We start from the raw sequence: 23,067 nt of genomic DNA on the forward strand, positions 1-23,067 counted from the left end.
AGACATGCAGGTGGGAGAATGATTTATAGCGATAGCAAGAACATATTTTTTTTAAATAGCCAGGTAATTTGATTTTATTTGTTCTGATCAATATGGAACTGGGCAGGCATGACAACATTTTCGATATCCTAACCGGAGGGAAGAGATTGAAAGCTTGCCGAACCCTTCCTTTCCCTTTTGTGGGCAAATCTCCCCCTTTGTTCACACCTACAGCACAATGTTACTGTCGGCCAGCATTTACTCTAATCAGGATCTCCCTTAACACTCAGAATTTGTAACTGGGGTTGCAAACTGTTTTAACGGGGCAACTCATGGAACATTTATTTACTGTTTTATTATGTTTCCTATATATATGTTGGAAGCCTCCCCGAGTGGCTGAGGCAGCCCTGTCAGATGGGCAGGGTACAATTTATAAAATTATTATTATTATAAGATGGCTACATCATTCCAGTCAGATTTCCGTTTTCCATAGTGTTTTCCCCTAACATAATTTCACAATGTATGGTTGCATAGATTTTGTTTAAACAAGCAAAAGCTCTAGAGAACTCAAGATTTAAACAAAAATTGACACATTGCCTAGGTCAGGCATGCTCAAAGTCCATTTTGGGGGCCTAATTCAGCCCCCTGGCCTTTTTCATCTGGCCCCTGTGGGCACCCCTGGCCTAGGTCATCTTATTTTTATTGGGATTAAATCCAAAAAAAGCTCAACAACTTCAATCCTTAAAAAAAGCTCAACAACTTTGGCTGGCCTTCACGCATGTTCACTTCATCAAACCTGGCCCTCTTTGAAAGAAGTTTGGGCACCCTTGGCCTAGGTCAGGCATCCCCAAACTTCGGCCCTCCAGATGTTTTGGACTACAATTCCCATCTTCCCCGACCACTGGTCCTGTTTGCTAGGGATCATGGGAGTTGTAGGCCAAAACATCTGGAGGGCCGCAGTTTGGGGATGCCTGGCCTAGGTCATCTTATTTTATCTCTTGCTTTCTTCTTACTCTTGCAAAAAAAAACCCCACAAACCTCCACTGCAATCTTTCCCTTTAACGGACTAAACTTTTGTTCTTTATTTATGACATTGATTGTCTGTTGCTGTACACCTCTATTGAACCTACTGCACGGAACTGTACTAAAAGCTGGTAGTCTTTAAATTAATAAAATTGTGCTCTAATGAATTGTAAAAAAAGAAAAGAAAAAGATGGCTACCTCAATGGCTTAGATCAGAAGTAGCATGCCGCTGAGTCCCAGTTGCTGAGGAACGACAGTGGGAGAGAGCTATTGCCTTCATATCCTGCTTATCATTTTTGCAGAGGCTCACTGTGGGATGCTGAATGCTGGACTGGAGAGCAGAGCCTTTGCTACTTTGCCCATTGCACAGGCACAGTTAGAAGATTGAGGACATTATGTCTGCAAAGGTCCTAGGCAGCATTTGGTCGTAGTGTGTCCTTGATCGCCTTGTGCCTGCCCACCCCCTCCTGCCCACCCCCTGCCAAAAGCCCCTCTTGTTCCGGGCATTACTTTTGTTTCCCTTCTGTGCTGACCTACATTTCAATTTTCTAAAAACCAGTAAAACATGGTGTTATGTACTGAGCTGAATCCTAGAACAATAGGATTCAGAATCAGCGGGAGCTACCCAATCCAACTCCAGGTGGAAGTGAATCCGCAACCTGATTGGCCTGCTGGAGCAGCCAATCAGGCGGCTGGCAGAAGTGAATCTGCTACCTGATTGGCCTGTAGGAGCAGCCAATCAGGCTGCAGGCAGAAGTCAATCCACAATATAATTGGCCCACAGGTGTAGCCCTGAAGTAGCCAATCACGCAAGGCCCATTGTGTAAATAATGTATATAAGCAGATGGTTTTGGGGAAAGAGCGATTCGTCTTCTCTTCTCCTCCTTGATGACTATGAGCTGAATAAAGAGCATGAAATTCACTCTCGACTCCGAGTATATTTCACTGGCGACGAAGGTGGGATCCTGCTGAGCTGACCGCCACCACGCACTGCACCGCAGCACCGCCACCTGCTGCACCGCTGCATCGCACCGTGCATCCAGGCTTCAGCTCCAGGACCCAAGGAACCCAGAATGGCAACCGACAGCAGCTTCTCGCCATTCAAACCAGCATCAGGAGACTGGGAAGGGTACGCCGCCCGTTTCAACTTCCTCCTGCAAGCGAAAGAAGTCACCAACGATGCCATGAAGAGGGCGACATTCTTCAGCGTCTGTGGAGAGGAGACGTTTGAAATCGCCCGGGCTCTCCTTGCACCTAGAGATGTCGCTATCGTCTCTTACAAAACAATAATGGAACGGCTGAAGGAGCACTTCTCACCACAGCCCTCGGTGGTAGCTTGCCGAAATGCCTTCTACGCAAAGCGGCAAGCCCCGGGGGAAACCATAACTGGGTTTGTGACCTCCCTCCGCCAAGCCGCCCGGTTATGCAACTTCTCAGAATTGGAGAACATGCTTCGTGACCGCCTCGTCGGTGGCCTGAGGGACGAGATGTTGCAACGACGCCTCTACGCCAAAAAAGACCTCACGTTCCAGATTGCTCTGGAGGAAGCCCTGGCAACCGAAGCCGCCGAGAGGTCAACGCAAGAGGCACGACCGGCCCCGCCATCCCAACCGAGGGTCTACCACGAAGACCTCACCGACGAATCCGAATCTGACAGGGAGGAAGTACACCGAGTACAGCGGCGCACTCAAGCAGCACACACACCACAGCAGCCTCGACGAGAAGGAGGGAACTGTGCAAGCTGCGGGGAGAACCACGAGAGGAGGACCTGTCGTTTCCGCAACGCAGAGTGCAGGCAGTGCAGAAAATTGGGACACATCGCCCGGGTGTGTCGGGCTCGACTCACCCGTCGACAAGCATCAGATGACCGACCCAGGAGCCCCAGGTCACACGGCACCATGCACCAAGGCAACTCGACGGAGATCACGGACTACCAGGTATTCCAGTTGCCCCATCCCAGCACAGAGAAAATTTATATAGAGGTACAGATAGAGGGAGCCCCATGCCGCATGGAGCTGGACACGGGTTCAACTCTATCCATAATCTCGGCCCGAACATTAAGGGAACTGTGCCCTAATGGGGGTCCCAAACTAAGGCCGGCCCCATTCACCCTCCGGGACTTCCAGAAACGTAAGGTCCCTACTATGGGGGTGGGGACCTTCAGGGTGCAATATCGAGGGCGAAAGCAACAATTGGACTTGCTGGTAGTTAAGGGCCCCTACGTTAGCTTACTGGGACTGGCATGGTTTGGACCTCTGGGGCTAGCCGTTACCGGGGTGAACCGCACTAGCTTACAAGTGGACGTGGACGCCATATGCAAAGAGTTTCCAGGGGTTTTCGATGGGGCATTGGGACGATATACAGGACCCCCCATTGCCCTACAGCTAGACCCCGCTGTACGACCCATCAGACACAAGGCCCGCCGGGTCCCGTTCGCCCTGAAACCCCGCATAGACGAGGAATTGGACCGGCTCGTGGAGCAAGGAGTGCTGGAGCCGGTGCCCAACGCCCCCTGGGAAACTCCAATTGTCACACCCGTCAAGCCTAACGGTTCGGTCCGCATCTGTGCAGACTACAAATGCACCATAAACAAGGCTCTCACGGCCCATGCATACCCAGTGCCAGTGGTCAGCCATGTCCTCGCCACCCTGGCTGGGTCGAAAATCTTTGGCAAACTGGACTTGGCCCAAGCGTATCAACAGTTGCCTGTGGACGAAGCCACAGCAGAGGCTCAGACGATTGTGACGCACAGAGGGGCATTCAGAGTAAAGCGGCTGCAATTTGGCGTTAGCGTGGCACCAGGCATATTCCAGAATCTAATGGACTCTCTCCTCAAAGGGATTCCTGGCGTCACCCCCTTCTTCGATGATGTACTGATCGCCGGGCCCACACCAGAGGAATTTGAGGACCGCCTCCGCTCCGTCCTGCACCGTTTCCAGACGGCGGGCCTCAAGGTGAAGCGGGAAAAGTGTTTACTGGGAGTGCCGCAGGTGGACTTTCTGGGATTCAAGGTGGACGCAGAAGGGGTCCATCCAACCGGTGACAAGGTACGGGCCATTTGTGAGGCCCCAGCGCCCAAGAGCAAGCCCGAACTTCAGTCATTCTTGGGACTATTGAACTTTTACCATGCCTTCCTTCCACATAAGGCAGCGGTAGCGGAGCCCCTACACAGACTCCTAGATAAAAGGGCCCCTTGGGTGTGGGGCCAGCGACAAAGGGCCGCATTCCAGGCAGTCAAGGACTTGCTCGTCTCGAACTCGGTCTTAGCACACTTCGACGAGAGGCTGCCAGTGGTGCTGGCATGCGACGCCTCTCCCTATGGCATCGGCGCTGTCCTGGGACACCAACTCCCGGATGGAAGAGAGGTGCCGGTGGCATACTTCTCCCAGACGCTTGCTGCAGCCGAACGAAACTACTCACAGATTGACAAGGAGGGTCTGGCAATTGTGAAGGGCGTAAAAAAATTCCATGATTTCTTGTACGGGCGGCCCTTTACCATAGTGACTGACCACAAGCCGTTGCTTGGCCTGTTTGCCCCTGAGAAGCAGACCCCCCAAGTGTTGTCTCCACGTGTCCTCAGGTGGTCAATTTTCCTTGCCGGCTACCAGTATGCACTAATCCACCGCCCTGGGAAGGCGATGGGCCACGCAGACGCCCTCAGCAGGCTACCACTACCAGAAACAGGCCCCGACCCAGCGCCTGCACAAGAGGTTATGACCCTGGAGCTGCTTCCCGACCGACCCATTCAGGCACAAGAAGTTGCGCACCATTCCACAAAAGATAGGGTCATCTCCCGGGTCCTGGACTGGGTGTGGCGAGGATGGCCCAGCAGCAGCCCCGGGCCAGAATTCGCTGGCTACACAAACCACAAACATGAACTGTCGGCCCACAAGGGGTGCCTGTTATGGGGAAGCAGGGTTGTTGTTCCCCAGCCCCTCCGCAAAAGGGTCCTCACAGCCCTACACGAGACACACCCAGGGGTAGTGAGGATGAAGGCCCTTGCCAGGAGTTATGTGTGGTGGCCGGGGATTGACAGAGAGATAGAGGCCTGGGTCCAACACTGCCAGACCTGCCAAGAATCCCGCCCGGATCCCCCAAGGGCCCCAGTCCAGCCCTGGGAGTCCGCCCGACATCCATGGTCACGCTTGCACATGGACTTCGCTGGCCCCTTCCAGGGAAAAACATTCTTCATAGTGGTGGATTCCTACACCAAATGGCTGGAGGTCGCACTGGTACCATCCACTTCTACGGCGGCAGCCATCAGGGTACTACGTAAGCTGTTTGCGACCCACGGGCTCCCTGACACCCTCGTCTCGGACAATGGAACCGCATTCACGTCAGAGGAGTTCCAGACCTTCACAGCGCAGAACGCCATCCGCCACATCCGCTCAGCACCATTCCACCCTGCCACCAATGGCCAAGCGGAGCGCATGGTGCGGACCACCAAGGACAGCCTCCGCCGCATGACACAAGGGGACTGGGAATACCGCCTTGCCACATTTCTTCTAGCACAGCACAGCACCCCAAGCACAACGACGGGCCGGAGCCCAGCTGAATTACTAATGGGCCGGCGCCTTGCAACTAGACTGGACCGACTTCACCCCGACAGAGCTCAGGATGAGGTAGTGGTGGGGAAAGGCAGGAACCCCCAGACATTTGTGGCCCAGGACCCAGTGTATGCAAAGAATTTTGGGGCAGGCCCAGCATGGGTACCCGCCACAGTCACCAAGGTGACCGGTCCCGTGTCGTACGAGGTACTAACGGAAGGGGGGCAATGTTGGCGCCGCCACTGCGACCAGCTACGGCGACGATTCCCAGGAGGAACCCGGGAGGAGAGCGGGACAGAGGGGTCCCAAGGGGACAGCAGGGCAGTGAGGCCTGTAGAGCGAGAGGGGTGGGCAGGGGAAGCAGAAGCAGTAGGCACAGAGGGGCGCCCCGAGGCTGGAAGGACACCGGAACCAGAGCTACAACCTAGTGGTTCAGTGGCGCCAGACCAGACAGCCCCGGCACAGCCAGCAGCCTCGGAACACGAGCCAGAACCAGAACCCCTGACCAAGGAACACCCCAGGCCACAACGCACACGGAGGCGGCCAGCAGACCTTGGGGACTACGAATGCAACTTCCCGGGCAGAACTGGAACTTAGAGGGGAGGGGTGTTATGTACTGAGCTGAATCCTAGAACAATAGGATTCAGAATCAGCGGGAGCTACCCAATCCAACTCCAGGTGGAAGTGAATCCGCAACCTGATTGGCCTGCTGGAGCAGCCAATCAGGCGGCTGGCAGAAGTGAATCTGCTACCTGATTGGCCTGTAGGAGCAGCCAATCAGGCTGCAGGCAGAAGTCAATCCACAATATAATTGGCCCACAGGTGTAGCCCTGAAGTAGCCAATCACGCAAGGCCCATTGTGTAAATAATGTATATAAGCAGATGGTTTTGGGGAAAGAGCGATTCGTCTTCTCTTCTCCTCCTTGATGACTATGAGCTGAATAAAGAGCATGAAATTCACTCTCGACTCCGAGTATATTTCACATGGACAGTATTATTTCGAAGGACCTAAAGTCTGCAGCAAGTTTTAAAGGACCTCACACTTTGTTTGTATCAAAACAGATTTTTCCACTTTGCAATTTTATAGCACTTTGCTTCGCAGCCTTAAACTGTGCACATTTTTCTTTGCAGGCAGACATAGCACCGCTGATGGCTTCTCTTATCGGAGTCCCTTTCCCTCTGAACTCTGTGGTAAGACACATGCTAGTTGCTGGGTTTTTTCTCCTGGTCACGCAATTAGAATCCTTAAACCAACCCTTGCAAGGAAAAGTGGGGGGGGGGAAATATTTTTAATAAACAAACTTATCATATCACCAGTGGCGGAGCGGGGGGGTGAGCAGGCAGGGGTGTGGCTGGCGCGTGTCCTGGGGGGCGTGGCACGTGTCCTGGGGGGCGTGGCGCCCAGCGCAGGGGGGCAGCCTCAATGGCACCCCATCAGGATTGTGGTGCCGGGGGCGGGGCGATCCCCCGCCCCCTCTTCCTCCGCCAGTGCATATCACATTGGAAAAAGTGTTCTCAAGTCTGCCTCAACTCAGACAGAACAGAACTCCAAAAGCAGGCCTTTAAGATCTTGATGGGGTTACAGGGGAGCAAGTGGACTTTGATATACTGTTTCCAAACTGCTGATGTCTTGAAACTTTGAACTGTGTCGAGAAGCACAGTTTGGGAATTATAGGCACAGAACTACCTAAATTGTATAGGAATTTATTTATGTATGCTACTACAGCAGCAAGAATGTTACTTTCCCCAAATGGAAAGAAGCAGAAGTCCCAGTAAAGAAAGAATGGATACAAAATCTCATGGAATATGCAAAAATGGCGAAACTTACCGGAAGAATAAGAAATGAAGACAACAAACTTTTTAATATAAATAATGGAAATGGTTTATTGAATATTTACAGATGAATTGTAAACAGATAAAAACATTAGCAGGATTATTGTAACAACCTGCAGTTTTATAAGAGTGTATCTTTACGGTACATAATTAAATGAGCATGTTAAATGAATTTGGATATGCAGAAGATGCTAAGAAACAAATTTAAGGAACCACAGAAAGAGGGGGAAGGAAGTCAAATTTTGAAATGTTAAATTGATTGTAAAACTAAAGAAATGCATAAATGTGAAAAGTATATATATAAAAAGAGAAGCAGACCGGAAGGCAGTGGAATCACTTCAAGAAAGTTGCAAAAGCCTCGCCAAATGTCTCCGTGTGCCGGCTTTTGCATATCTGTATTAGTAATCCAGGGCGCATGGGCAGTCTGAAAATAAAAAATGGAGATGTGAGAGGGTCCCTTCCAGCTCCACAATCTTGTAATTCTGAGATTAAAGTTCAGAGTGGGTTTGCTTGAACCCTGCTCACATGTTCTTTCAGTGCATTCTGGGTTTTCAGGGTCACTTCCTGCCCCCTCCCCTGACGAGCCACCAGGCACACCCATGGTTGCCTGTACATTTTTCAACCATGCAGAGGGGCAATATGTGTGGGGTGCTTCTCCATTCAAGGTCAGGGGGGGATCTTGGTTGGTGCCTGATTCTCTCTTGCATCATGGAGCACCATACATGAATGCCAGTTAAGCATGTTGCACTCTTTTTGTGTGTGTGATGGGTCAGCGCGATGCCAGTGGTGTGGGGTCATGGCCATGGGGCAGGGGAGAGACTGGTAGGTGAGATCCTGCTGCCCTTCAGTATATAATGACTTCGTACTGTAGAGTAGCCATTTCTGCTTCCCCACCGAAACTGCTTACATGCTTTGCTAGTCTTGGCTTCTTCGAATCATCAAATTGTAGAGGACCATCTAGTCCAACTTCTTGCAATGCAGGAATATGCAGCTGTCCCTAACAGGGATCGAACTTGCAACCTTGGTGTTATCAGCACCATACTCTTAACCAGGCATCCCCAGACTTCGGTCCTCCAGATGTTTTGGACTACAATTCCCATCTTCCCCGACCACTGTTCCTGTTAGCTAGGGATCATGGGAGTTGTAGGCCAAAACATCTGGAGGGACGCAGTTTGGGGGATTCCTGCTCTTAACCATCTGAGCTATCCGTGATGTGTCCATAAAACATGGGTTTTGGTGTGTTTTTCAGGGGAGTCTACCTCTGGAGTACCTGAACAACACTGCTCATTTTAAAGCAGAGAGTATGTTTACGAATGCTGCTCAGATTCTTGAACAATTTAAGGTAAATGAAATATTGCTCAAACGCAAACATTACACGTCTGTCTAAATACATGCAGTGGAAAAATAACTTATAAAAGCTATTACAGTGGAGACAAAGAGCATTTAAATACAGTACTTAGGACTGCAACTTAAAATGATAAAAGAATTATTCTAAGATGTTGAATTTATAAATAAGAAGCAGCAGCATCAAGTAATTTTAGTTTATATCCCTGCCTCTGTTTTTTATTGTAACAGCTTGATACTTTTCATTGACTTAAGCAGAAATGGAAATATTTCACGATACTTGTGGTATCGTGTATAATACTGTATTAGGATGAGGAGTTTAAGGGACAAACTCTGGCTTGCCAGTGTTAATTGTTGCCACTGAAAGCAATGCATTCTACCAGCGGGGTCAGATGGGTCCTGGAATTGAATTCCAATCTCACTAATGACTATTGCTGGCAATCCTCAAAGTGTTCTGCTGGCACGGGTCCTATTCAAGCAACTGGGACTTGAATCGCCAGCATTTGCAGAGTCGGGGTTTGCATTTCCTCTTCAGCCGGGTTTGGAACATTCCCGTTACAATCTGTTCATGTAGCTTCTGGTACATGCCAAAGAAGGCAGAAAACCCAAAAGTTCCCATCCAAGCTCGAGCCATTCATCTGTTTCAGACCAAGAGACTAGCTCCCATAGGTGCCTGCCTGCTCTTTAAGGTCATTAAAAAAGGACCTCTTATGTGTCTGAAATATGTTTCACTGCAACAAAGGAGGGGGCCTTCTTACAAAATGTGCCTAGATTTTGAAACTCCTCCTGAACCTGGCTCATGTTGTGCACCTTCCTTGTTTGCCTCTTGGATTTCAACTTCTATCACCCTTGGCTGTTGGTCATGCTGACTAGGGCTGATGGGAGTTGCAAGTCCACCAGCGTCTGTAGATTTCCGAAGCGTTTGGAAACCAAAGCGTAGCTTCTGATTGGCTGCAGGAAGCTCCTGCAGCAAATCGGAAGCTGCGGAAGCCCCGTCAGATGTTCGGCTTCCAAAAGAACGTTCGAAAACCTGAACACTCACTTCCGGGTTTTGATCGCAAGGCACGACTCTGTCTCTGTGTGTGTGTGTGTGTGTGTGTGTGTGTGTGTGTATCTGGATGAGAGTGGGTCCCCCAAGAATAGTCTGCTCCTAGATACTATAGTGAAGGGAAGCTATAAGTTGCTGCTCCTGGTTCTTATGCCTCTCTTTGGGTAAATTTTTGGACTATATTGCTCCTAGATGTCTTCACTCAAGGAGTCAGAACCAGGTATAATGTGGCGTTTCTAGGACACCATCAGAGCAAATTAAATTTGGGTTTATCCATTATGGGAAAGAAAGCTGGTGTAGGCATAACCTTAGTTGATCTCTTAAGACACTTGTAGTGGTCCACTCAAAGGACCCTGCAGTAATGTTCAGTGTGCCTCTCCTATCTCCTCCCTTCTCAAACCATATATATCAACCCTTCTCCCCCACTGGCTGTGTTTAGGGCCTGGGAGTAAGCCTCACTGAACACTGAGGCTTGCATCTGAGAAACATGCTTAGACTGCATTTTTAACATATATATATCCTGAGTATGGTAGATGCAGAAGGTTGGCATGTGTCTCCATATTTTTCTTAATTCATTTCCCTAACAGTATGCACTGCTTTTTGTTTAAACCTATCGTTCTTTCTCAGATTAAGATGGCGCAGAAGAAGAAAAGCACACTCTCATTCCTGTTTTCACCATTCAAGTAAGGGTGTCCTAAGTGTTACTGTGTTTCCTTAAAGACATTTTTTTTAAAAAAAATCTATTTGCTTTTCTGTCAGGTACATATGATAAAGGAATAACTGGACTGATAGGGATATTTTCTGAGCAGTTACGGCTGCGTGGGATCAGTGCTTGGATTGAGAAGATGCAAACACTTAAAAGCCGAGCTAGGTGGGCCCAATATGATGGAAATAATTATGACATGGTGGAGTGTTGTGAGGATAAATATTTAGAGGAGGTCATGAATATCAGTGCCAGCTGCAGGCTTACCCCAGTTTACTCCTGATTTTATTTTCAATTGCCATGGAGAGTAGGAGAAGATAGACCCAAGTTGTTGGCTCAGGAGGATGGCTTGAGGAAGCAGACTGTGATACTCAGAAAGGGAAAAACTGAGCAAGCGTAATACTCACTGCTCCTGTCTCTATCCCCGTCTAGAGCTGGGAGATAAATTACGAGGGGGCTGTGTAGCTGACATCTTCCTATTTAAAACAAACAATTTAATACTGCTTTTTCCAAGTAGCTTGCAACACCAGCCAATAAGACCATAAGATCATAGTACAGACGCCATCAATTAAAACCAATCTAAATTAAAAGAACCACAGGAATGACTCTGTGCTACCAGATCCCTGTTGGAAGAAGAGGGGTTTTGCGAACCTCTCTGAACATTTAACGAAGCGCTGTTCAGAAAGAAGAAAAGCTGTGGCAGCAAATGACTCTTCGTTGTTTACTGTCCTAATATACTGCAAAGACACATAACGGGCAGCAGTGTCTGTTGGCCAGACCTCAGTTGCTGAGTGAGCTTCTTAGAACGTATGGCCATATCTATTGTAAAGCATATTCTAAAATTAAAGAATGACCGGAATTACAACTCAGAATGAGTGCTAAGAATTCTCATAAAAGTTCCTTTAACTCCCTCCGAGAACTATGGTCCACAGGACTTTTTGCGGAGAAGAAATAAGTTTTCCTTTGTAGTGAACAGATTCCCTACAGTTAGCACTTTTGAGTATCTCTCTGAATTTTATCAAAGAGGAGGGAAAACAAGCTAAAATGTACAAATAGTCCCACCCACATACATTCTTGGATACATTCCTAGTAGAGGAAGCGAAGCTGTCATAGAATTCACATTCATAGAATCCTAGAGTTGGAAGGAACCCTGAGGATCATCCTAGCCTAGGATCTTTGTTTACTTAATGTGTTATATGCTTGATCCTCTCCCCCAAAGTCCCTCTGGTCTCAAAGAGATGAACAAGTAGCCTGCAGACCACTATTAGGATGAAAGCAGTGACCGAGATATTTTTCTTACCGTTATTGCATGCAATGCTTACATCACAAGAGTGCTACGCATGCATTACAATAACCTTGTAAGGTAGATCAATATTTTTATCCCCGTGTTTCAGTGGAGCCAGGCTGAAAGTTTGTAGTGAACGGCTTGCCTCAGGCCATCATCATCTAGTGAGCTCTTCTTCTCCAAGATAGGGACTGAATTTGGGAGCTTCCCGGGTTCAACTCTCTGTCTCTTAACCAATGCATTCCTCTAGACTATGTTCTTAGTAAATATGCTAAAAGCCTTTATTTTCTATCTGTCCTTTAATTTTGCATAAGCCTTAAACAGCTTGTTTTTTTTATTTATTCATTTTATTTCATAAAATGTAAACACCATTTTATTTTTAAAACAACAACAACCCTCAAAGCGGTTTACAAAAAAACCCAAAAAACAAAAGTATTATTGGCAAGAACAATTATAATATCTATTTAAAACATTCAAAAGATTAAAACCAGCAACAAACTAAAAAAAACCACTGTACACATGTGTACCTGTTTTTCACTGGAACAGCTAGTGAGTTCCTTTTTTTCATTTTTATGCATGCTTAGCCTTTGCAACATGGAGAGTTTACTTTAAATTATTATTTGTGGCAATCTTCTCCTGCTTTCCCCCATTAAGCCTCGTTCACTGGAAAGTGTCTTGCATCACATCTTTCAGACCTTGAGGCTAAAGTTGCTATTTCTAGTTCCTGCTGAATTCTTCTGACTCTGCTGCAATGTTGGCCAGAGGAGTTGCTGTAGATCACATTTTCCCCTCCCTCCGGCCTTTAATTGACCCTGGCTCTTTAATTTATTTACATGCAAAATACATGTGTGCAAGAGTGCTTTCCCTGTTCCCAGCCTTTTAAAAAAATAATCTGCTTTGTTGTCGTGAGCTGCTTAGGCATTTCATCTCACCAGTTTATGCCCATTGAGAAACTTATTATTATTTTAATGTTTATTATTATTCTTTTAATGTTTGTGTTTTAAATAAGGGTGTAGAAACAAATTCATGTGTTTGGTAATATGTGCTAAGCACAGATTTCCCACTTTCAAATTGTTGGGTTGGTTTATTTTTACTTGTTTTATAAGGTTTAGTGACACCCCACCCTACAGGAAGAAAGCCATATCGGCAGAGATGGCCTCTTTCAAAAGAGCCAGGGATCAATAGCCAGACTGAACTCTTGAAACTGTCATGGTTCTTCATTTTCATCACAGACTTGGTGTCTGAACTGTCAATTTCTCTTTTCTTTATTGGGAGACATGAATGATGTGGTGGAAATATTAATTTTGTCATGTATATTCCCAGTGAGAGTTACTAACATCTCCTAAGGGACAATTTACAAGCCTTTGCACAATTAGCGCTGATGTTTAGTTACATAATTAATTGTCCTTACACAGGAACGATGTTGTTTATATTCTTGTAACAAAGCAGATTCCCCCCCACCCTCCCCCATTGTTGACGATAAGCCTCTATAGTTTTTGAGGTTATAATCCCAAGCCTCTTGGGCCTGCTCGGTATTACATCGGTGCCGTGATCTGTAAGATGCAGTGAGCATCCATTCAAATTTCCCAGATTTTCATACTTGTTGCATACACATAGTGATTCAGAAGTTTGGCAATTATTAAGATTTCCTGCCCCAGCCAACCTGAATAAAAAGAAGAAGCTGTTGTTCTCTAATACCCTATCTAATATATCCTTTACATTGCATAACTTGCTGCTCTCTTTAACGGATCCCCTCAGGTTCCATGGTTTTCTCCAGACGCAATAAATCTCCTTGCGTTCTGTGGCTCATCTTCGTAACCTAAAAACTTTCCAGGGGAAATACAGCAATTTTTTCTAAAAATAAAGTTTCCAATGGTCCCTTGTAGACATGCTTTTAAGCAAGATGGCCATCGATGAGGGCATTGTTGTTGTTTTTAAAAAAGTAACAACCACAGCTTTTATAGAGCAAAACAGATACCGTAGAATACTATATTGCAAGAAGTTTGCCCACTCTTATTCTTCCATCCTCAAAAGAGAAATAGAAGTGAAACTGAAACAAAATAAAATTCCTCTATCTTGTGCATAGATCTCTCTCTGAATCGGAACAGATTGACATTCTTAGAAAAGCAAGGACTTCTATCCATCAAGAGAAATACGAGGAAGCGGTAAGTGAACAGAAACAGTCCCTTCCATATTCCCTTAGTCTTCTGTGTGGTATTTAAGTGAAGTGTTAAAGAGATGGGGAAACAATTTTCAAACTGAGGGCCGCATTTCCCTCTGAGTAACCTTCTGAGGGCAAGTTGCTGGTGGCGAGGCAGCGACAGGTGCAAGAGTGGCCCCTTTTTAGAAACCTTTTTTTAATACAATAGGCCAGTTTCTTCACATGTCCTGCAATATTTTCCATCCATACAAGCAAGAAGCACCATTGGAGTCCAAGGACACATTCCAGCCAGGCAAAAACAGTCAAGTGGGGTCCAAAGCAGGGCTGGTGAGGGGAGAAGGGGTGTGGCTGGGGGGAAGTTGTGCACTTTGGAGAGTCCCAAGGGCCAGATAGAGATGTCTAGACTAGAGGGTCAGATTTGGCCCATGGGGCCTGAGGCTCCCCCTCCCTGCCTTATCTGGACCTCCCTCCCCTATTGCTATCTAGTGGTAGAATGTTTGCATTTGATGTAACAGGGACACGGGTGGCACTGTGGTCTAAACCACCAAGCCTCTTGGGGTTGCCGATCAGAAGGTCAGCGGTTCGAATCCCCGCAACGGAATGAGCTCCCATTACTCTGTCCCAGCTCCTGCCAACCTAGCAGTTCAAAAGCATACCAGTGCAAGTAGATAAGTAGGTACTGCTGCGATGGGAAGGTAAACGCTGTTTCCGTGCTCTCTGGTTTCCGTCACGGTGTTCTGTTGCGCCAGAAGTGGTTTTTAGTCCTGCTGGCCACATGACCTGGAAAACTGTCTGTGGACAAACGCCAGCTCCCTTGGCATGAAATGAGATGAGCGCTGCAACCCCATAGTCGCCTTTGACTGAACTTAACTGTCCAGGGGTCCTTTATCTTTTACATTTGATGTTTACATTTTATTCTTCGATTCATTTCTAAGTTTCATCACTGGTAGTTGGGTTTGTCTATGAAAGCTGGATTCGAGCCCAGTTGCAAGTCAGTCTTGAGAGCAATAGGATTATAACGGTTGTTTCCTTTCCATAGGTTTCTCTTTGCAGCAAACTGATTCGCCTTGCTTTGGAAGGACTCTCGTATTATCATACGTACGACAGGTTTTTCCTAGGCTTCAGTGTCACCATGGGTTTTGTCGGCTGGACACTTTATGTCATTTTGATTATTACAAAGATGCATACTGACCTGACGAGGAGTATCGCCAATAAAGAGGTAAGTTGAGCTCTGCCACTTCTGAGGTCTCTGCCTGAATAATAAAAATAATAATAATTATTTATTTATTGCTTATACCCCGCCCATCTGGCCGGCCCTCCCCAGCCACTCTGGGCGGCTTCCAACAGGATATTAGAAGCACAATAAAACATCAAACATTAAGAACTTCCCAAAACAGGGCTTCTAAAAGTCAGATAGTTGTTTATTTCTTTGACATCTGAAAGGAGGGTGTTCCACAGGGTGGGCGCCACTACCAAGATGGCCCTCTGCCTGGTTCCCTGTAACCTAACTTCTCACAGGGAGTGAACCGCCAGAAGGTCCTCGGAGCTGGACCTCAATGTCCAGGCTGAACGATGGGGTTGGAGACACTTCTTCAAGTATACAGGGCCAAGGCCATTTAGGGCATTTTCTGTCTGGCTTGGCAGGCCTACAGGTATAGTTATTTATTACATTTATATCTTGCACTTTAACCCAAGTAGAGCTGAGAGTGGTTAACAAGTGCCAAGGGGGGGGAAATCTTAAAAACAATGCTGGATCAACCAGTGTTTTTTGCAGCATTTATTCATCTGCAGTAAATGTTAAACCAAGGTTAAGGAGAAGGGGCTACCTCTTTCTCATACATCTGACACAAAAATAATCCTGTGACACCTTTCCTGGTATCTCATGCATCTATTAAATAAGAAGAAAAAAAGGTTTTCTCTGACAAGTGCTCAGACAACTAGGCACAGTTGAAAAGATGAACTGAGAGCAAAGACATTCTGCTGTGGAAAAATTAAACCTCTGAAAACCTTTCATTATGAAAGGATTTGCTTTGTTTGCTGACACGAACGAAGATCTCTGTTTTCTTAGCATTCCCCAATAAATTCATGTGAGCAGAGTCTTGGCCTTTTGTAAAGTACAGTGTAAGATGAGATAAGCTGGGCTGATTAGTTATTCTAAATAATTCAAAGAATACTTAGAGACAAAATGTTTCATACCTTGTGTTTAGTCTCAAATATCCTCTCCCCGTACGATTCTGAAGAATATTTAAAGATGTAATTTCAGAGCTCTGAATTTCCGGAGGTGTTTGAGAGTATTACATATTACATCTCTAAATATTTTTAAGCATCTGAGAGTAAATTATTCAAAATGTTCGAATTGCTTTTTAAACAATGGGGTTTGTATCTCTTGGAGCTCACAAGAGCAAATTGGATATTTTTTTAAAAAAAGGTGCCATACCACTTCTCACTACTTATAATTATATCCGACCTTTCTTTCAAAGAACTCGAGGTAGCATATGTAGCTTCCCTGTTTTTATCCTCACAACAGCCCTGTGAGGTAGATTAGGCTAAGATGTGGTCATTGGCCAAAGATCACTTTGTGCACTTTATGGAATGAGTGGGAGATTCGAACTGTGGTCTCCCCAGTCTTGGTCTGACACTCTAACCACCAAGCTACACTGATTCCTTAGAACATGTGTATGCCTTCATTTCCCCACAGATGAATCCTGGTAGGGTTTATATTTCTGGATGAATATGGGTGCAATTTCACAAACAAGTGTCTATTTTTTAAAAAATCTGCATTGTTCAGCAGGGGATAATATGTGCATATATAGGAAATTGCCTAGGATAACATTAGAAATAGTAAAAGGTAGATGTTGGATTTTTCTGTGCTCTTTCCTCATACATATTGTGCCTGTTTGTATCTGCCTAGCATTGTTTTTCAAAACAGCATAAGAAATTCCCATATTATTGGTATATATAGTCGTACCTTGGTTGTCAAACGCCCTGGAACTTGGATGTTTTGGCTCCCGAATGCCGCAAACCCAGAAATGATTGTTCCAGTTTGCGAACGTTCTTTTGGAACCCAAATGCCAGACGGGGCTTCCACGGCTTCTGATTGGCTGTAGGAGCTTCCTGCAGCCAATCAGAAGCTGTGATTTGATTTTTGAATGTTTTGGGCGTCGAACGGACTTCCGGAACGCATTCCATTGACTTGGAAGTCAAAGGTACGACTGTATTCTCATTTAGGCAGATTTGAATCTTCAGTGATATAAATCCTTGTTGGGAAAAAAATGTTTTTAGAAACTTACGTTTCCTTACAGTTATTTGCACAGGTGCTATTTTTTGTGATTCGTGGAAAGTTTTGATTTGCAAGTGCACTGCCAGAAAAACTTCTTAAAATTAATTTGTTCAAAGGGAAGTAATTCTCTCCCCCCCCCACTCCCTCTCTCTGATCATGATCCTGCAAAGCTGTATATTTGGTCTGTCCCATGAATTTTGTCGAGGAAAGTGTATATGTCAGATAGATGCATGCTTCTTCTACAGAAACGATCAGGGTAGGCCTTTCAGATAGCAGAACTCCATATACACATTACAGCCCGAAAGATGAAAGTAGACATTGCAAGACAAGAACGCTTCTGAAAATGGCAACTTTATATAGAGTTTGCCTCCTCCTTGGCAGTGTCCCTTTGTTATCATAGTGGCAATGTTGGATTGTAACACTGATTGGAAAGCATAGCTAGGCAGATTAGCCTGTGAGCAAGCTGTGTGCTGATACATGCAGTGTAAGCCCTCCTCGCTTGGCTCCTGCCTTCCTTGAGCAGCGAAACAAAACCACAAGTTGTGGCCTGCAATTACATCTGAACCAAAACCTGTGGTCTGCTTCTTCTCAACAAACCTTGAGCAGGAAGCCGAGGTTTGTTTTTCTGCTCTAGGAAGGCCAGGAGCAAAGCACAGGGTGCTTGAGCTGTGTACACAAATGTACAGTGCGTTCACAGAATAATTTCCCTCACTATGCTTTGAGGCAAGAGTTTACAACTGAACGTGGCTACTGTTTTTCCCTGATTCTGTAGGGAGGGAAGACAGGGAAATGCGTGGCTTGGAGACGTTGGGACACAATGGCATTTCATTATGTGTTAAGGAGTTGGCTAATTCAACATGACTCCCCCCTCTATGATAGTATCTAGTTCCATCCTAAGAAGTTTTTGATTTGTGCTTTCTGTGAACTAATCCGCTTGTCAACAGCTTGTTGGAATTTTGCTTTGTCCACCTTGCATTGCAAAAGCTGGCAAACATTTTGCAGTAGTTTAATCTGAAACATTAAAATAAAATATTTGCAATGTTAAAGTAAGATTTACAAGTATTTGTTTGATTTTCAGGGAGCCAGTTGTCTTTTCCAGTATACGTTTCTCGCTGTCGGAGTATTAATTGCCATTTTCCTGCTCATTCAAAGCTTGCCTTGGACTTATTACATATATTGTCTGTTACCAGTCCCGATATGGTACACAGTTTTGAAAGAGTGAGTTTTGAAGAAGGAGGGGTGGGAGGTAGGGAATCTGTATGGCTGCATTTGAAGTTGATCAAGAGTAAGCAAAAAGGCAAAGAAAGCTTTGGAACTGATGGGTAATACCTTCTAAAGTGGCCTGGTATCTATTGTTTATTTCAAGTATAATTCTGCTCCTAAGAAATATTGCAAAATGGTTTACCAAGGCAATCAAACAACAAGATTAAATAATATAGCACATAAAGCAAAAACACACAGAGATAAAACATCAGAACTCATGTGATACAACTTTCAATCATACGGTACCCACCCAAATTCTACATTCATTGATGCTTTCAGTCACTTCAAGTTAATGCACACTAGCAAGTTCATATTCCCTCACTCACAGCTAGAAAACCTGCACAGGGAAAGTTAAAACCTTGCAATATTCATGCGCCATTCACACAAAAATAAAAAAGCATGATTGTGCTACTGATGAGCAAGTGCTTTTAATATGGCAGAAAGGTAGTTGAATAACATGACCCCCTACTTTCTGAACAGCAAATTATCTGATTTATGCTCTTTTGTTGTTGTTGGGTAAATTGTTTTGTAGACTCTATGTATGCGGACACCCACCCACCACACAATAAAATTTGATTGGCATTATTATTTTTGGTTGGGTTTTTTTGCATGTGGCTCCTGCTGTGCAGTGAACCACATTCTGTAGGTTAGTACAATAGGTATTGATTGCAGACAGAGTAGCAGTTCGTTGCCAGAAGTGCTAACAGTGATTGTTTCGTTTCATTTGGTATTCCGTCTTCATGGAATAGTTGAAGGAAAGGGCAAATTGGGCATTTGAACTATGCGTAGCGGGAGAGGATGAAGAAGTGGTGTGTCTGGACTCTGAGTGAGGGATAGGAAAGTCTGCAGAATTTAATTCTGCTCTCTGGCTACTGAAAGCATCCATCTGATCCAGGCTGCATATGATGTCTTTAGTCTTTCTAAGTTCACTGCCTTGTACACTGATGTATACGAAGCAGAAACTTGTGCCACACAAAATTTGAACTGGCCCAAAGTAGATACTTCAAGTCATGTCGGTAAATAGTTATTCTCTTGTTTCATGCTGCACTGGAAACTGCTGTTTCCAGTTCATAGCCATTGAGGGTTCTTGTCAGGTGACAATGTTTATGTACTTTTCGGATCTGATAAAAAATAATAATTGCCTAATGTAATCTTTTCATACAGATACCCAGTTATTCAGAGATTGGTCACATCTCTCGTGAACTTTCAGCCAGCTCAGCTTGCTGGATTCTTACTCGTTTGCATCCTGGGAATTGAAATATTAGTAAGTGATACACCTAATTATTGATTTTCATTAATTAGTTTCCATTACTTTATTGGAAACCTTTTTTTAAAAAAACAAACACATTTAAACTATAATGAAAAGGATGAATACAGAAAATGTTTTGAGAAATTAAAACTTAGCTATGAAGATATTATTTGGTATATTCTTTGTTTGAGGAGAATGTCAGTCTTGCTAACATTTTCTCTCCCCTACCTCCATTTCTAAATCTAGGTTTTCTCCTTTTTCTATCGTTCCACCCTCAGTTTTGGCCTGCTTATCTTTTCCATGTGGCCATTGGTTACTCAGCAGTGGAACCAAGCAAAGGTATTTAATGTGCAGAGAGATTCTGATTCTTTTACTTATTTAAGATATTTTTACCCCACTCTTCAGCCGAAAAGCATCCCAGGGGGCTTATAAATCAATAAAACATAAGGCACTCCTTTTCCTCAGGCTTGCAATCAAAAAGCCATGATCCAAAAGGGGCGGGGGGGGGGAGAATGAGTATGGAGAAAAACAAGCCAATTCAGACACCAATTCTTAAAAGGTGCACAATTCTCATAGCAGCCACCTGGTCATTACATAAAATCCATGTGGCTCCTAAGTCCCTTTCTGCTTTAATGTCACAGAGCTTTAAATATGTTCTTGATAATGGAGTTGAAAGGCTTCTGCAATTTTATGACTGTGTGGCAGGTCAATGGGGAAGTCACTTCACCCCACAATTGTTTATCTGAAGAGTGATTAGTTCTGCCTTTTATCACACTTCTTAACCATACGATTCAAAGATGAACTGCAGCTTTATTCACATTTTGACCATGCTACGTTTTGGTAATCCTTAGATATAGAAACCTAGGGCACTGACTTACCTTGTAGTTTATGTGGTGCTGGTCCAGGACATTTTGCCACTAGAGAAAGCAGAAAAGGCTGCCACCACCCTCCCCGCTGCCTCTACCCTTCTCTTCTGCTGCGTGCCCACCCACTGCAGCCCACTCATGGCAGATGGTGGCAGGCACACAGCAGGTGAGGAGGTCACCAACAAACACAGGAGGGCTGTCTTATTGGGCTCCCCGGTCATGCAGAGGGTCCTACTTGCAAACTTGAGTAGAAGCCCACTCCAGATCTTACCCTGCTCAGCCCAGGAAGGCCAGGAACTGAGCAGGCGGGGCCATCATGCACTGGGGCACTGGGGGAAGATTTGCATGCAGTCCCTGCTTTCAACTACTGCTTTCAGCCCAATGCCCAAACATGCCTTGAGTGCGAAATGCAACCTTTTGCCTCAAGCTTGCGAAGGATAACTCTTAAAATGACGTGTGAGGCAGAAGGTTCCATTTGGTGCATGCATATTTTTATTGAGGATTCGGAGACCTGCAAATGGCAATTTTGACATGACCTCACCTAAACCCTGGTGTTTCCACTTTGTATTTCAGTTCCCATAATTAGTTTTATCTGCACACGTGACTCATTTATTTGGTGTTTCTTTTCATTGCTGTAGACAATCGTGCTAAGCTGGATTCTTTCGTGTTTGCTTCTGGCAGTCTTCCCCTTGATGCCTGTTGTAGGAAGAAAGCCAAATTTCTCTCTAGTGTAAGAGCACAAATAAAATTATTCCGAGCCTCCTTTGGCATGCACAGATTTTGCTTTCATTGGGTGGGGATTATGTTATGGAAAGCGTATTGTCGCTATTGTTGAATTCCAGGATTTAAATAAGGTAATTGTGGAGGAAATGCTTGGAGTTGGTTTTTTTTGGTTTTTTTAAAATGAGGTTTGTTATTGACAACTTCATTTTTTGGAGCACTGCTCTCCTCTTCACTGGAGAAAGGCATCCTAGAGTGGTTTCTCTTCAGTGCCGGATTTACATATAAGCTAAACAAGCTATAGCTTAGTGCCCCCCTCTCTTGGGGCCCCCAAAAAATTTTTAAAGGAAAAAACACTGGATGTACATTTCCAAAATATAAGATAAAAAACAAATAAAATAAAACCTACATACAGCAACAGTGTTTTGTGTTGTGTAGGCTCCTATGATGTAAGTCAGGGGTCCCCAAACTACGGCCCCCGGGCCGGATGCGGCCCAATCGGCCTTCCAATCCGGCCCGCGACGACTCCCGCCGCCCGCTGCCGCCGCCCGCTCTCATGGCGCGCGGCGCAGCGACGATCTAAAAAAACGGCAAAAAATCGCCGAAAATCCTTTGTGCGCATGCGTATGGGCCTCTCCCGACCCGGAAGAGGTCATTTCTGGTGCACTTCCGGGTCGGGGGAGGCCCATACGCATGCGCACAAGCGATTTTTGGCGATTTTTTTCCCGCCCGTGTGCGTGTGCGCATGCGCACGGGCGCGCACTCCCCCGCCCTCCGGCCCGCTGCGCGCGCACTCCCCTGCCCTCCGGCCCACCGCGCGGTCGGCGCAGCGGGCACCGGCCCGCCGCGCAGAAAGTCTGGGGACCCCTGATGTAAGTAATGGGCCCCGTCTGCTAGCCTGCTCCCTAAAATATCACTGGTTTGCTCATTTATATATATAGGGTACCTACATTCTGCATGTGCAAATGGCTTTAGATGCCTTTGTTGTTGTTTTGTCGTTTAGTCGTGTCTGACTCTTCGTGACCCCATGGACCATAGCACGCCAGGCACTCCTGTCTTGCACTGCCTCCCGCAGTTTGGTCAAACTCATGTTCGTAGCTTCAAGATGCCTATTAGGTCCATAAATGACCATATAGCATATATATTCAACACACACAAAAAAGCGACAATTTGATGTTGACAAAGGACAGCTGGACATATAAAGGGCCCCATTACCTTCAGTAGCTTAGGGTCTCATCAAACCTAAATCTGGCCCTATTTCTCTCTATACAGTGGTACCTCGCAAGACGAATGCCCTGCAAGACGAATTTTTCGCAAGACGGATGCGTCTTGCGATCTGATGGTGACTCGCAAGACAAATTCGTTTTGCAAAAAAATCGTCTTGCGAATCACAGTTTCCCATAGGAATGCATTGAAATTTAATTAATGTGTTCCTATGGGCAAAAAAGAAATTTCAATGCATTCCTATGGGAAACCGCAATTCACAAGACGAATTTTTCGCAAAACGAATTGACTCGCGGAACGAATTAAATTAGTCTTGCGAGGCACCACTGTAAATGTATCCCTCCTTGGAGGAAATCCCATGCTGGTTTCAGTCTTGTTTCAGAATAGAGTTTAGGTATTTCTAATAGCCCTTACTATTTGTAGAGCTATGAGTTCAATGGAGACCTTTCCCCCCTTTCTCTACTTCCCTGCTGTGAAGAGGGGAAGCCACTGAAACAACATTGTTGGGGACTGCCTTCTGGTGTCCTGGGAGCAGAGGGGAA

General features: G+C 45.6%; 1 protein-coding gene across 9 annotated transcripts in view; it reads left to right on the forward strand.

Moving 5' to 3' along the window:
• Nucleotides 1-23,067, forward strand: part of PIGN (phosphatidylinositol glycan anchor biosynthesis class N) — an 86,085-nt gene that overhangs the window by 22,708 nt on the left and 40,310 nt on the right. For 8 of the 9 annotated variants that reach the window (XM_035124683.2, XM_035124686.2, XM_060278026.1 and 5 more), the window contains 9 exons: nt 6,681-6,740; nt 8,632-8,724; nt 10,402-10,457; nt 13,849-13,927; nt 14,963-15,142; nt 18,282-18,421; nt 19,631-19,730; nt 19,962-20,054; nt 21,220-21,311. In XM_035124683.2, the coding sequence (XP_034980574.2) occupies nt 6,681-6,740; nt 8,632-8,724; nt 10,402-10,457; nt 13,849-13,927; nt 14,963-15,142; nt 18,282-18,421; nt 19,631-19,730; nt 19,962-20,054; nt 21,220-21,311 (893 nt within the window). Of the gene's footprint in view, nt 1-25; nt 6,741-8,631; nt 8,725-10,401; nt 10,458-13,848; nt 13,928-14,962; nt 15,143-18,281; nt 18,422-19,630; nt 19,731-19,961; nt 20,055-21,219; nt 21,312-23,067 lie in introns of those variants that run through there. The other variant, XR_009558066.1, reaches the window with a different exon arrangement.

Source organism: Zootoca vivipara, chromosome 8 (assembly GCF_963506605.1).
Source record: "Zootoca vivipara chromosome 8, rZooViv1.1, whole genome shotgun sequence".
Taxonomy (NCBI): domain Eukaryota; kingdom Metazoa; phylum Chordata; class Lepidosauria; order Squamata; family Lacertidae; genus Zootoca; species Zootoca vivipara.